Source organism: Perca fluviatilis, chromosome 16 (genome assembly GCF_010015445.1).
Source record: "Perca fluviatilis chromosome 16, GENO_Pfluv_1.0, whole genome shotgun sequence".
NCBI classification, from domain to species: Eukaryota; Metazoa; Chordata; class Actinopteri; order Perciformes; family Percidae; genus Perca; species Perca fluviatilis.
The window spans coordinates 21,545,144-21,561,246 of record NC_053127.1 but is presented as its reverse complement, the minus strand read 5'-3'; the positions used below and the strand labels follow the sequence as shown (position 1 = coordinate 21,561,246).

General features: G+C 40.7%; 1 protein-coding gene across 4 annotated transcripts in view; it reads left to right on the top strand.

The window, feature by feature from the left end:
* Positions 1–825: 825 nt before the first annotated feature.
* The window catches only part of nrg2a (neuregulin 2a), a 70,303-nt gene continuing 55,025 nt past the window's right edge, over positions 826–16,103 (top strand). For all 4 annotated transcript variants that reach the window (XM_039778163.1, XM_039778161.1, XM_039778162.1 and 1 more), the window contains exon 1: positions 826–1,474. In XM_039778163.1, the coding sequence (XP_039634097.1) occupies positions 1,066–1,474 (409 nt within the window). In that variant the 5' untranslated portion in view covers positions 826–1,065. The remainder of the gene's footprint in view (positions 1,475–16,103) is intronic.

The window sequence follows — 16,103 nt, the reverse complement described above, 5'->3', positions numbered from 1 at the left end:
GCTTCAACATCAGTTTTTTTAGAGGCAGAGCAGCGAATGTGACCTGAATGCAGGGCATGACTTAATGGGATGAGACGCAAAACTCATTCAAAACAGTCTCTTGAAGAATCTGATATGCTTTCGCAGCCTTAGTCATCGCAGCCATATGATTTTTCTGGGCCCACCGGACTATATGCGGCTGCATTTTTCAATGTGAACATATTTCATTTTTGGAGTAATGCCTTGGCTACAGTAAAATGCGATTTTGAGGAGGGACAGTCATGGATTTAGGATTCCGTTTGTTTCATTATAACGTGAGATCGCCGCTGATAAAACACCATGGAGTGATTGACATACAGTAACTGGATTTTGGGAGAGAGGAGATCGACCCTTTGGTCCATCGGTTGCCTGTATATCAGTGCTCCAATCCTGCGTTTTTGTTGACGGAGCCCCTTGGCAATCGGCATTATTTTCTCTCTGTCTGTGGCTAGTGGGGGAAGCGGAGGGAGAGCCACGGTGGAAGGCGCCGTATTAGCGTTATAGCTGCCGACCAGAAATATTGTTTTATTTTTTGGAATGAAACGTGGCTTATGTTTTGCGACCGGGCTACCAAACTTGTGGTTCACTGCAGCATTTTGCGTCTTTTCCCTCCGCTGCAGATGATACAGAAAACCATCATAGCGGTACCCCACCACTGCAATTTTTGGGCAAAGATAAGAGTGGCGTCGTCTTGCAGTTAAGGCTACTATGGCAGCATAGGGTGCATCTTCTGGATGGGAGAATCTGCCAATTCCTTGCTTAGCTTATCTAAAATGCCTTATTATTAGCAGAAAGCAGTGACTGGATTTGAAACCCAGCATCATCCCGCGGTTTCCCCGTTTCAAAGCTGCTGTTTACCCATTGGAAATCACTCGAAAAAGCAGCGGATCCCGATGGCATGGACACTTATGCAAGGTCTGCCGCGCTGCCGCGCTACTGGAGCCTACTTGCTGTCTCTTCATTCAACCCAGCTCCATCGCCATCGCCCCGCAGCCGAGAGAGCCCTGCCGCAACGCGACCAGCGACCACCGAGCCAAAGCAGGCGGCATGAGGCTTGATTCAGTACATTTATCCATGCTGGTCATCGGGGTCTCATTCGCCTGCTACTCCCCGAGTTTGAATTCCCTGCAGGACCAGGTTTACAAATCCGCCGTGGTGATCGAGGGCAAGGTGCAGTCTACGCCTGTGAACGTCTCCGCGGAGCCCTACCGTGTGAATGTCAAAGTGCTGGATGTTTGGCCCCTAAACAGCGGGGGTCTGGAGCGAGAACAGCTCGTCACCGTGGGGGAATTTGGATCTGAGGCTCCGTGCACCAAAGTGAAGAAGAACCACAAGTACATTTTTTTCATGGACCCTACTGACGAGCCCTTGGTTTTCAAGGCATCGTTTGCGCCTCGGGACACGAGTGTGAAGAACCTAAAAAAGGATGTTGGGAAGATCTTGTGTGAGGACTGCGGTAAGTTAATGTAGGCTATTGTGGATTACCGGTGAAGTCCAACCCGGAAGAATGAACGGTCTGTTAACAGCCCCTTGGTTTAGGGCTTTTGGTAACAGGTGAATTGTGGTTATTATGGCCCCAACATGGTTTGGAATCAGTGGGTACCAGATAGGTGCCTAAGGGGCGTCTATGCAGCAATTTTCGACAACTCTCGCAGGCTCCCATAGCCCACATGATCAATCAAACTCTCTTTCTCTCTTCCATTCTCTCTCTCCTGAACTGCATCAGACATGCGCCTCGCACTGTTGCTTGTGAGGAATTGCAGTGTGTGTGTATCGAACTATCTGCATCCTGCAAACCCGCATTAACCTTTCAGGCACACTCTAACGCATCTCGTAGCCTACTTCATAGGCTTCATATACAGCTTTCTATTTTTTTTTGTTTTAAATTGTAGCTTGTATGAACATCGAGCACATGCTTTTCATGGAGCCGGTACAATTTCAGGACCAGGGACAGCGGCCTGTATCACCGATATCACGTGTGGAAAATCACGCTGCCCTAAGCAAATTGGTTCCTAGGTTATATTTAGGCTCACGCCCTGCTTTAATGCTTTAATACCCCCCACACTGTGGCATAGCCTATCTAAGACCAAGTCCTGTAAGCACACATACATCTTAAGTGCTATAGAGGGCTAGCAGTGTGTGGTATAGTCCTAACCTGTAACCGATGGGGTTGTTGTTGAAAAATATGAAATGATCAACTTTACCACCCAACACTTTAGGGTTTTCTCTTCTTTTTTAGATCCATGCACAAGTGGCTCATGGATGGACTTTGGTCAGTAGATGTCTTATTCATAATAAGGCGTTATTTCTGTTTTAGTATATTCATTGTTACTGATGATATTCAAGTGCATTTATATTTTTTCAGTGGTTTCTCCTTTTCTCTCCCACGTGCTTTGTAGGATTTTACAAATGAAAATGATTACTGATCATTTTGTTTAGGCTATGCAAGTTATTGATTGAGAACAATGCAGCATATTGTTGCACACAGGTGTTGATGCAGTAGGCTGCACACATATATATGTATTAACTTGCATGTGTATGTTAAGGCACACATACATTTTCCTTAGTGTTTAGTGACAAAATTCATTGGGCGCACTTTGCACTTCTCAACAGCTCAAATGCCACCTGCTCTTCACCAGGGAAAAATTAGTCTATACTACTTTAATTTATGTCTGTAACTGGATTTTAAACACAGGGCTTGTCACATAGCCACCCCTTTACTTGTGTCTACAACTAATGTCCCATGGTGGTCAGTCTAAAACACAACTTCAAAATGTGAGGCAGCTTGTCTTCCATACTTTGAATGTTTTGAGCCAAAATGAGCATATGTCCCACATAGAATAAAAAATAAAAAATAAAAATCTTTTGCTACCATCATATTGGCACACGCATTTGTACTGCACTCAAGTATTGGCCTAGAACATGATGTGTGCCCTGTGCCGCCGCCTTCTTAAATCCTCTTAGTCTGTACTCATGAGACACAAATGCTCCCCTCTCTTCGTGATTTTGCTACACTCACTCTGGCTTTTAAACTCATCATCCCATTAGAGAGGTAACACAAAATGGACCTTATTACCTCTTGAGTTCTTTGAACAGCCCACACATCCCCCGTCAATTCTTCTGCCACTTAGCAAAGCTTGTCAGTGACGTGATCAAACTGGCACAGCCAACTGTATTACCTGAGAGAGTTGCCACACCCGCTTCCTGGGCCATCTCTTTTATTCAGTTTAAAGTACCCAACAACATCGCTCATGTTTCTCTGGTGGGCCATTGTAGTTGAGGGGCTTCTTACTCAGTGTAATTAATCTTCTCACTGTATCTTTTCTGACCCTGCCTCCTCCCTAATCATGCCATTTTTAACAGCCTTTCAGATAGATAAACAGTCAGTCCCATGACATCTTGTCCCTTTGAGCTCATTAAGCATGGACTCAAGATCAACAATGTTCTGTTAACTGCTTCTTTCCCTCATATTATGTGTCTTAACACTGTATCAGTGCATCTATATTTAAGGCCATCACATCTTGGCCTTGAACCTTGAACTGCTGCTGCATATATTCCAAATATTGCTTCAAGGCCCACTTAGCACAAATAAAAACATGCCTTGAATCCCTCTCGTGCAGAGGCACACAAGCTCCCAAGCGTGTGAACCAGGGGAATGAACGTACATACTGTATAACTCACACAAGTGATGCAGTTGTTGTCTTCCGGCTGCCTGAAAAACAGGCTACCTACAGTGCTTGCCACCTGCACCCTAGGAGTCTACTGGGAGCTCTGGGTTTCTATCAAAGGAGAAAAGAAAACAATAAATACTGTTGTTTTGATTTAGATTACAACAAACATATGCAAACACTCATGTTAAACTGTTAACTCTGTCTTCTCATGGCTGCCAGTGTCTCAAGCAGATCATGTTGTATCTGACTGGAAGTGCAACATTGTCTCTCACATTATTTTACTGAAAATAAAAGAGTAGTACAGACTGTAAACATCAGTCAAGTAGTATCTACTGTATCTAAACACATGGCAGCAAGTATTCTCTGGAAATCCTGTGTTGCTTTGAAATTTGCCCAACATTTAATCCAGGCACATGCATATTTGACACATTTGTTTTACAGAATTAGACAAATTACATGCAGTGGATGGAGAACATGTGGTATGAAATGACATTATAAGGCCCTCTGATATTCCTCAGTGCACACTTTGTATGTTCTTCTCTCTTTAGCTTTTAGCTTGGAGGCCGGCATGTCCATGAGTTAGCCTCAATCATGATTATCTTGTTTTACCAAACTATTTTGATTGTGTGCAATACTGCTTTTACTGAGGGTATGAGATGACAAAAAGGAAACATGACATCTGAAAATGGATATGTTTTCAATTGGAACAGACTCTGACAGCTTTTATTATTTAGCATAACAATTATGTTTTTTGTCCATCATGGCTTAATCTAAATCAAACGTCTGTAATGAAAAAATGTGGTAGGTAGCTTTTTGTCTATCCATAGACCTCATTGAGGAGACCTACATAATTGTATTTTGTGTGTGGGTGTGTGCAGACTGGTGGTGGGAGCATTGTGTCAGTAAAGATCGGTGCAAACACTTATGCACAAAAAAAGGTCATCTGAGTCGAGGAGTAACACATCGCCCTAAAACCGCTTTCACACTCCTCACTCTTGTGAGTATTTATTTATTGCTAATTTCTCTGAAAGAAATTAATGTAACAATGTTACTGTGAATGCACAGTCTATCACTAATCTGTCACCGTGAAGTCCCACTGTATGCAGGTCGCAGCTGCTGCATTGAGGTGGTAGACAGGCAGAATCTTGCCCGGAGCTATGTATTTTTCTGTGAATTGAGAGACTTCCCCAGAAGAGCTAGACATAAAACATGAATGACAGCTGCTGATGGCTACTGGGTTCTGCTGTTACACCACAAGTTGATCTGACAGCAGTATGAATCAACAATAATCTACAGGCTGGTCATTATACCCTAATAACGCACTCAAGGGCAATGTAGCAAACAGTTGTTGATTGTGACAAAGGGGCTCATTTACCGTATTTCACTATTGTTGTGGACAGGATGTGTGTTAGTTTTAGATTAGAATGATTGAAGTGTTTTCAACTGTCAATGCTGTAGTGTCTCTGGCTCAGGGCAGAGGCACAGGCTAATGAGATTGACCAGCAAGAAGCATGGCTTGTTTCGACTGTGTGTTTGGGGGATTGTTTGTGTTCACTGGGTCATGTTATGTAGTCTTTCAGCCCTGCTGAATCTCCGCTCGGCTACTTTACTCCAACAAGACAGCTTGATGTATATTTATAAGATGTATGAAAAAAGGGCATTGCCATTTTCAGTAATTGGCCCCTCATTTTCTTCTCCTATTAGGCACTTTCTCACAATCATTCAGACTTTTACTCCACATTTCTAAACACATCATTTTACAAGCTATTATTATGACAGAGTGAGCATATAGGGTCTCTATGTTTTGTGTCTACAAAAGTCACAATTCTGCAGTGGCAGACCCGTTTTCCTTGGTCGAGTCGAGGTTTACTGATTTAGGGTCGTGGTTGATTCCTGTTTGAAGTGCACAGATTTGTATGTTTGGTAGTAGTATTGTGTAAGCCAATAATTTGTCTAGTCCACTACTGTGTCTTTTGATTCATTTATTCTGTAAAGCATTGTGAAGCTCTGAAGACTGATGCGTGTTTAGGGAGGTTAGATGACTAATACAGGAATTTAAATTTCTGTTCTGCTCCAACTTTAATCTTTCCAGCAATTGCATAAGTCTAGGCTTCCTTATCGATCTAAAAATTAAGAAGAGTTTTGGAAAATATTTTCTTAACTGGACTTTAAGCCCTTTAAGTATAATTGTGTTTTAATATTTCATTAATTTTCTAACTAAATTTGACATAATTGTAATATAATTGTAATTAGCATAATTCCTCTAGTGTTTGTACTAAAGTGTGATTGTTTTCCTACTTTTTATAATTCACCAAATGTTTATGTGTGCAGCATCTGCTGTTGTATAGCTGAAACTAATACAGCCCTGCAATAATCAGGGTAAAGAAATGTTGTGTATTGTTAAGAAGATCTAGTCAGCAGTTAGTTAAGCTGTTCTTTCACTATCATAACACACTGACCAAAATGTTATGCTGCCATTGCCCTCTCTTAATACATACATAATATTGATAGCTCAGTGTAGTTCTGTAAGTTCCTCCATTCTGTTTACCCACACACAACTTTGGAATTGTACTTGAAAAGCCATATCTTACATCAAACCAGTAGCTTATAACAATATGCTGATTAATATTGCATGCTGTAGGAATACCCACCTCATTTTCTTTGATTTTATTGGATTCTTTGAATGTGGTTAAACATTTATGGCATCTTTGGCATATAAAAGTGAGACCAAATGAACAATTAAAATAATATATATATATATATATATATATATATATATATATATATGATCAGTATTAGTAAAGAGCTTTGGTCTAGGCTAACCTGCGTTTCTTCTTCAGGCTAACTTTACATTGTGCTAGCTAATATAAAAGCCACCATACCAAAGCAAAGTCCCACAACTGCAGAGTAAGTTTTAGATTTAGAAATATTATTAATATCAATAATTTGGAAAAAGCACAATATAACTTAATGCTAGAGGGTTACATTTACTTTAATTGGTCTTTTGCAGAGGGACATTACAACAAGCTGCCAAACACATGAATTTTGACTCTAGGGGCCCTATCCTGCACTCAGCGCAATTGCCTTTGTACACTGACGCATGTATCATTCCTATTTTGCACCCGACGCACAGCGGACTTTTCCCTCCACAGACGCACGTCGGTAAATTAGGGAATGTATTTGCGCTCCTGGGGGCGGTTCAGCGAAAAGAGGAGGCGTGTTCCGGCGCAAACGTTACTTTGTGCTATTCTGCAGTTTCAGAAAACAATTCCGCCACTGACCAGGAAAAACCTGGTCTAAAGTCAGTGGCGCTAGTCTAAAGTCAGTAGCGCCTTATTCAGATGCTATTTTAGGGGCTTGGCCATAATGTAGCGTGTGCACAACGCGCAGACACTTCTCTCATCTAAATGGATGCAGCAGTTCCCATTTTTGTAAACCATACATAATTACAAAGGAAAATATTACTGAAAATGCGCTTCAGGTGTTTGGATAGGTCAGGAGGCACTTCACAGTACAGTCCTCAAAAAGTCGCAGCATTCTTTGTGGCTTGTTGTGTTTTACACAACATTTCCATGAATCATGGATGTGTTGATGACATAAATGAGGAAATATTAGAGGACTTAAGGAGACGTGATGTTGAACTACGGCGGGATCTTGTCCGGGAGTAATGCGTGATGCGCTCCTGTTGGAGCGGGTGGACGGAGATGGAGTGGGGGGAAGAGGAAGTTTGCGTTTGGAGGTACGCTCCATGGCTGCAGCAATCCTCTCCAGACTTGAGGAGATGCGCCCGAGTGGCCGCTGCAACATCGCCACCCGGCCAAGACGGGTATTTATTACTTTCCGCATCTCGCATCGGCAGCTCCCGCTGGCGTGCGCCAGGCAAATCTGCCGTCATAATAGCAATCCGCCATGGAACAAGCGCCCTGCTCTTAAAGGGAATGTGAGATGACGCTCTGATTGGTTTATTTCACGTTACGCCCAAACCACACCTAGCTACTTCAGACCAACCCATTTTAGATTTGCGTCGGGCGCAAGAGTCATTTATCCCGCCGGTATAATAGCAACAGCGGCCGAGATCCGCCCACAAAGCTACTTGCGTTTTGCGTTTCATACTTGCGTTTCAGATCGTTAAAATAGGGTCCTAGATGTGTATTAGCAGACAGTTGCCTTATATATTCAGCTTTTTTGGTAAGAAAAGCTGTCTGGTGCTACTGGAGCAGAAAGGGGATCAGTGATGTGAATTTTGCATCACACCCTTTGTAGCTCAAAGATTGTTAGCCATTTAGTCAGGGCAGACAAGTCTTTATGACAGTTAATGCAAAATAATCCCATATAGCATCTGTCTTGTTAAATTCACAGTGGTTTAGAGAATTGTTGGCACAATAGTTATTAAGAAAAATCATTACCTGATGGAGTATCTGTCTTTATTTGACCTTTCTCAACGTGTACAGTTGGACTTGTCATAGACAACCCCAGGTGTAAGAGGTAACAGTGGTTGCTCGTATGTTCCAGAAAGCTATAAGACAGTATGCCCTGGGGATGAGATCATGAGCATGGGAGGGTGACAAGGTTCCATAATAATCCTGCCAATGTCCAAATTTGAGAAAATTAAGCGAAAGTAAGTAAATCATTTAGATTTGTCAATGTCTTTTCTGCACTGCAAAAAAGCACTGAAATTTGACTATATTTAGTTTTGTTTCCCTTTCATTCTAAATTTAATATATTTCTCCAATGTTCATATTGGGCTAAAGGAATTCCAAGATTAGGACTTGTGTGAGATTTGTGGAGATTTTCTGGATTACACTCCTAAAAGACTTACAAAACTGAGACAGTGAAAACAAAGTTGTGTTTTGATAGACTACAGTATAAGCCAAAAACCTTGGATATTAGTGTACATGCTCTTATCACAACAAAAGATCCACATCTGATGACAAATCATCCTTTTGATGAGCTACAGCGCGGTTTGCTTGTGAAAGCTCAGACATTAGTTGTTATTACTTCCTAATTCTGCACTTGCTTCACCACAGAACCAACATACTACATACTATTATGAGTGGTTTAACATGAGTTTAGTTCTAAACAAATGGTTTAACCACTCTGCTGTGACAGATATTTTCCACAGTTTTGAATGTCTGTTTAACATACCCTTTGATTTCACACACACCAAAGCAATGCTTTGAATAGAAATTCCCATGCTGTAATACAGAATTATGTCTGGGCTCATGGAGAATAATGGGCTTACTCTAAGTTCAGCTGGATAAGAACTATGATAAAAAGTCTGCAATGCCATGAAATTTAAGGCTTGTAATGTTATATCAATGCTACAAATAACTGCCAACTGCTTCGGTGAGATTATTTAAAGTATTTGTTAGATGTTGAGACTGAGGAAGTAAGGTCATGTCAGCAGAAGTGGTACAAAGTGGGCAGTTAGTTTGTTTTCTTAGATTAAATCTGTTAAAATGAATGGCAAAATATGCATTGTGCATTTAAAACTTGTTTTATCTCCTTACTGTGTTGACATTTTGTATTAATAATCAATCCTTACCATTTTTGTATCTATGTCAGGTTAGTAAAATATAGTTTTGTCGTATTTTTAAAGTAATCTTCTATGTGCAATAATTGTAGGGAGAAGATATTATCAGGAATCTGGTGGATATCATCTGCTTGTCTTGCTGCATGCGCGCCAGTTCTCCCCCCCCCCCCCAACTTTTAGAAACTTGACAAACAAGTCACCCATTTTCCTATGTTTACAGAAAGCATTGGTGTTTTATATATAACGTCTCGTTTCTAAAGTCATTGGTATCCAGTACTGCTGCAACACTGCAGCTTGTAAACAGCTGGCTGAAATCCGCCATTAGACAGAAGAGCAGGATTTGGTCGGCTGCTTCTGGTGTGAATGTAGATTAGTTTTACAGTTCGTACATAATGTCACAACCAATAATCTCCGGTAATCTCTGGTTTAAATTCATCAAATGGAATGAAAGCTGCTTTTGGAGCTGCAAAACTATTTAGAACAGAATTTCATGTTTTCAGAGAGGACACACATTTAAGTCTTACGGATTCCACAGCTATGTCCACTAGGTCTGAATGAAGAATATGCCTTTTATCAAAGTAAAGAATACTAGGCCAATATCTGGGGGGCAGTCAGTGGCTCTTTTTATGTGGGCTTGAGAGACCTTGATATGACTATAACAACACTTAGATGGGTCATGTAAGCAGTTATATTACCATGTTACTAAGATCTTATTTATTTGTAAAATGATTATTGTGGTGTTTAGCTTTATTATTAGAGGGTTGTTTGAATTATTACTGCTGAGTAAGCCTTTCCATCACAGATGTCACAAGTTGCATCATTTGCTAAATAACTTAATGTGTCTGATAGTTCTACATTATCCAACTGTATTTATATCTTGCATTCAATCATTAAATCTCAAGTCCCTTGCATTAAAGTTGCAGTCGCAATGAAATTACATAGTTGCAGAACTGAAATAACTCTTGAACAGTGATGAAAAAATCCTAATCCTTTTATATAGTTAGTTATTTCAACTGTGTCCCTTTTGTATCACTATAGGCTACGGTTACTGACTAGCAGCAAGCACCTATTTTTTCAGTAACAACCAACTTCTAATCTGAGATGACAAAGAAGAAGTACATTACAGTACATATCCTATTAAACAGAACAGCAGTCAAGCAAAAGGAATTAGAGTATTTTGGCTTGAGTCTTGGTGATCACAGTTTATACCGTGTCTCTGCTTTTCCAACAATTAGGACTCTGAATTTTTCAACCCACTGAAGAATGTCGCTTCACCACAATGAGGCAGTATATGATCAGGAAGCAGGAGAAACAGCAAAAAGTTTAAAGGGATGAGTCCGTTGGGAATGTCACAGCAGTTGTTAGACTCCCTGCCCCTGCGGCTGGAGCGGTGTCAAAAACACTCAAAAGCCCACAGTCACGGCACAGCCTGTGAGATATGCACAAGACAACAACTGTGAAAGTCACTGCCATTTGGGTTTTACTTTGTTCACAATAGGAAGCCATCTTTCTAGTGTTACTCCTATGCTGTTAATACTGCAGTCAGTGTATTATTTTGCCTAAACTAACTGTAATGGTATCCCTCGGGGAGAAGCCATGATGTACAGTGTTGGGCCTAGGTCAAAAAGATGCCCAGTAATAACACTGAGCTGTTGTGTAGATAAAAACATCCACAGTTGCCCCCAGTGCTGGATAAAAAACAAAGAATCAGTAACATTTAATGCAGCAGTATTAGATATGATTGATACCTTACAAACATGGTGTCCTGAATACAATTGTCTTTCTTTTGTAATCCCAATTAACATGCCAACATTAAAATTATCCCTGAGACAAATCACAAAAAACATAAATATGGAACACAAACCTGCTTTATAATATGGCCTATTCATTTTCCCACCTGATACAGTACCACTGTTTATATTGGCCTGCTCTTTAGACTTGTATCCTACTGCGTTATGAAGGCAGTTTAAGTTTGCCCTGCCTTTTGAATCATTCAGTAATTTGCAGCTATCTTGGGCTGCAATACTCTTCCTTCACAGGCTGCAGCCAGTGCATGTAATTAAATATTTAAAGCGTTTTTTTTTTTCTGAGCACAGCATGAAAGGTTGTTGACAAAATTAACCCTTTAAAGTCACAAACAGTATCAGAATTAATCAGAAAATCAGGGGCCAAAGTTTAAAAAAAGCACATCAGTAATAGACAGTTTGAAAGGTCTTTTTGTCTTGTACTATAATTTAGCATCACCATTTTTGTCATTTTGAGACCAGAAAACCACAACAGAACAGAAAACAAATCAATCATTCAACACCATTAATAAAACATCATTGTCCGTCTGTTTTGGCCTAGAGTCTGGAATGTGTTGTATTCAGAAAATAAAGTAGTTTTATGCCCTAAATCTGTACGTGGCCAACAGATTGACTAATACTTGGGTGAACAAAAGCTGCCAATAATTTCTTTCAGGGCTATTAAACCTTCTTTCATATGTATTTTGCCTTGTTTACATCTATCTACAGTTCTATTATTAACCCTGTTTTGTCCGGTTATCCAGCTCTGAATCAATGCATTTAAATGGCATAACTCTGAAAAATCCAAGTAAGCTCATTTTTCAATGATCTGAAATCTAATTAAGCTGCTTTGCTTCCTCAAATAATAAACTGGTTATTGTGACATATAAAATGTTTTTCTACCCACTTGTTATCTCTGCAATCTCATACTGACACAGAGTTAGATTCACAGTTGATGGATACTTTTTATGAAGAGTATAATTGCCCGTTACACCAGAGTTGTTGTCAGGAGTGTCAAGATCACTGTTGAGCTCAACGTTGTTTTGGCATGTTGTAAGTAACCTACTTTTGCTCCATCCAGGAAGGCAGGGTGAAGCTGGCGGGCACACATTTTCATGTTCTTTCTCTTGTAGATCTTTCTAGCTGTGGGCATAGCTCCATAGAAAACACATTCCATAATATTGCATGAACTGGTTTATAGATGTCAACAATGGTCCTCAATCGCAGGGTATCAAAGTTTTGAGTAAAAAGCTTGTGTCTTCAATGTCAACCTCAGCTTTTGTCACAAAACATTAAAGAATATGTGCATTGTCTTGTTGCCAATGCCAATCGAGGCATCAAGTTCAAACTTCAACAATGTTGCAATTTGTGTATGCTACGTATCTAAATTTTTGATGTGTGTATATTTTTTGTGTTTGGTCATAGGTGCTTTGGCGAGTCTGTTTTAAAAGTGTATGTAAGTCCGTGCTGTTTAGAATATGCAGGTTGTAAAATTGATTTATTACAGCAGTTTGTGCGTGAAACCTGCTCGTCAGTTATTCATTTGTAGCTCTGGGTGCTTCTTCATTACATCTCACCAGGGTGTCAGGTAGATTCACAGGAAGCAGCATGACAGTAAAGGACAGTGCAGAAGATAACATTTCACTGCAGACTCATTCATTTACCACAGGCCCCCAGTCCACTGCTTCACTATACCGTGCACCAGTTTCTGTGTCCTATCCTGGTTTTATCTGTAGATTTGAATACCCTATTGGCAGTGTTTTTTAGGTCATGTTATGATAATGAAGTTTGTAGTTCCAATTCAGAAAACAGCATTTACTGGGACTGGCATGCTACTTATATTCAGTTACAAAACTATTTGAACCCACATATTCTACCTTTTTTTAAACATAGGCTACATGAACTAAAACAAGTCTCTTCCATTTCCTGCATCACTTTCAGCTTCAGAGAGTTTCATAAGGTAGGCTATGCACGCAATTGAAGTGTTTGGGTGTGTTATTCTTTGGGTAATTGTCTGAATTTCTATAAAGTGCATTCACTATAATTCTGTGTCTGCAAGCATATGCATGTTTTCCTGCGTCAGTTGTAAGATGGCTAGTTTGTCTGTATTTGCACAGTGATTCAAGCTTGATTAGTGCCATGCAGTCCTGAAAAATATAATACATTTAAGTGAGCGTTTGTCCAAAAGTGTAATATAACTGTCAGTTATAAATGCCCAAAAGAAAGCACAGTGTCCATGACAGGAACTTCAACAAAACGATAGGGAACAAAAGGATCATGGGAAGGGCAACTGTGTTTGTGTGCAGCATGCCGAAGTGTTGAAAAGAGGGGCTGCCGTCACTCCCGCTGGGCGCCTCCCGGTGTATTTAAGGGACGTGTCCGGCCATGTTCACCCCACACACACAGCACATATCCTGAGAGAAGGTTTGTTTCCTCAGGTATGTTGTAGGTGTGGATTTATGTGTGTCTTAACATGAAAAGACTTTAAACAGAATGGAATGGCTTGTTAGCAGTGTTTGGAAGTAGACCAATACAATATCATGTTTCCCTCAACAACGAAGGGATCTCCTACTTTTAGCCAGAGGTTTATATCAGCAGAGTTTAGAGAAAACACGCATTCATAGCGGAGCGGATATGAATTGCCTAATTCTGTGGTCCATGATTGAGCTATGCCATCCTGAACGTAACACAGAGGAGGAGCTGATACAAGATTATGACTCTGCTGACTCACAGAATAGATTGTAAACAACTTGACACACACATACCTGAATATATACAGTATGTATGTGGATATTTAGACACATTTCAATTCACCATCATCCCACTATAAGAAGACCAGATACTTGACACCCACATCCTCAGCGACTCATGCGTGCTTACTGTGTTTCTAAACACTGTGACGCCATCAAGTTGTACATCCTGGAGCTTTTCCAGAGTGAATGATTTGGGAAAGATAGTGAAAAATCCCCACAGTGGTTTCATCCATTTTTTTAAGGACATACTTTAACTTTACAAATAACACATCTGAAAGGTTTAATTCACACGCAAAGTACAAGGGACACAAGATTGTTGCTAATTTTGACAATATTTGGTTCTGATAATTAAAGCATGCGTGTCTGACTGAGATTACTCCGGCATGTACTGTATGTGTGCGGGGGCGTGTGTTTTGGTAGTAGGCTGTTTCTCTATCCTTTACCCTTGCTTTCTTCTGACCTTCCACCAGTGCCTCTGCTCATTATTGTGTTGCTTTAATCTGGAAGGGACAGGACTTGGTGCAGAAGTGTATTTATCTTCCTGCACAAATAGGACCTCTTTCCGTCTGGTCCCTGCTCAGCTTGTTGTTGAAAGATTGTGAGCAGCGTAGAGCAAGCTTCAGTATGTGCGTGTGTTTGTGTGTGTGTGGGTGCGAGCGTGTGCACGGGTGAACTGAGATGTGTCCCAGCTGGCCCACAGACCAGCACACTAACCATCACCTCACTGCAGCAAATGCAGACAAAAGAGTTATATATCTCCCCTGTGATATTGATACCCCTTAACTCCGGGTAGGGTTTTACCCTAAATGAGAAAGCGACATTCCTCACAGAGATCTGTTGTACGTGTAAAAGCCACTAAGATCAGTGTTACAGAATGGCCCTGTAGTGTGTGTCCTGTAGCCCCGTTTCCGCTTTTCCTCCATCAGATCTGGTAGGATGTGTACTTTTGCTATGCATTGTCTAGGCATGTTTCTTTTCATTCCCTTGTTGTCTCCATGACATTAGGCCTGCAAGCCGGCAGTTATCATACAGCAAATGGCTATGGGCCAGGGAAACAGTATTGGCAAACCAGCATTACAAAACAACACGAAATGTACCATCAAAAATAATACAAAGGATGGCTTCTCTGTTTATCCTGTCAAAACTCTGTAAAGCCATTCTGGTAAAAGTTTGACCTCAGTTTTTACGGTCAGCGAGTTGATACTAACCTGTTCTACCCTGTCTACAAACATGGTTTAGTATTATAGCATTACTGCATGGCTTTTTGAGCAATAATTAAAACTCTTTTGGCTAAAACTCAACTATTAGATTTTAGACTAAACCCTTCATACTGCTCCTCCATCACTAAGCTGCTCATACTGGTGGTGGCTTGCCTATTTAGAACAATTACAGCTTTAGCTGGCTTTGACCTCCTTCTTAGTACCGGGGTTGTCAGTCACTGGTGCGCTTGCTGCTGAATTTAACTTCTTCTAGAGGAGTGGAGAGGGTTTTCTGGGCCTGTGCAGTCATCCTGTCGCTCTAAGATGACCCATGTCTGGCTTGCCAAAGCACAGTGTGAGGCTATCGTGGCACAGAAAACTGGGGCTACTCTCTTGCCCACTTATCAAGCTCACTCAGTTTGAGACCGCCTTGATCTGGGCTTATGCCGCCAAAGCGTGATCTAAGCTTACACATGCGTAGTGGCCTGTTTTCCAGGAAAAGTCTTCATTGGTGAAAAACAAAGAGATAAGACAGACTGTTGATAAGCTCAGCCAAAGCAGGCAAAAGCAGAAATGCAAATGATTTGACCAAGAAGCTGGTTTTACTCTGTGTGAAACTCCTCAGTGTCCTCATTGTGACATTGTTTGTGCTGCTCTAAAAGCACATTCTGGAGATAAAGGACAAGTGCAGAGCACAAAAGGAATTTGATTTGATGCGAAGAATGCAAAGCAGAGAGCGGATGCACGCATGTTTTTGAAGGGGGACGGTTGCTGATAAGAGCACAACCATCCCTTGTTTTCCCTTGTGTAAATTTACACTTCTGCAGTTTAAAGTCGATTTTAAACATGCATGAAAAGTTGATTGACATATTAGTTTACAGTGAAGGGACATTTATTTCAAGCCCCTATTTAAATGTTTATACTATTTGCAGTCATGGGCTTGGTCAAAAAGACTTGTGAAAGTTGGGGAATCATTTGTAATCTTTCCTGGGATTAGGATTGTGAATAATACAGCTCCATCCTGTCCAGGTGTGCATTTACAGACAATACAAATGAAACCATTTATGGCTATACTGTACATTAACAATTTTTCTGTAAGACTCATTAGTTTCTTGGATTGTTATTCACATATTGTTTTCACAATG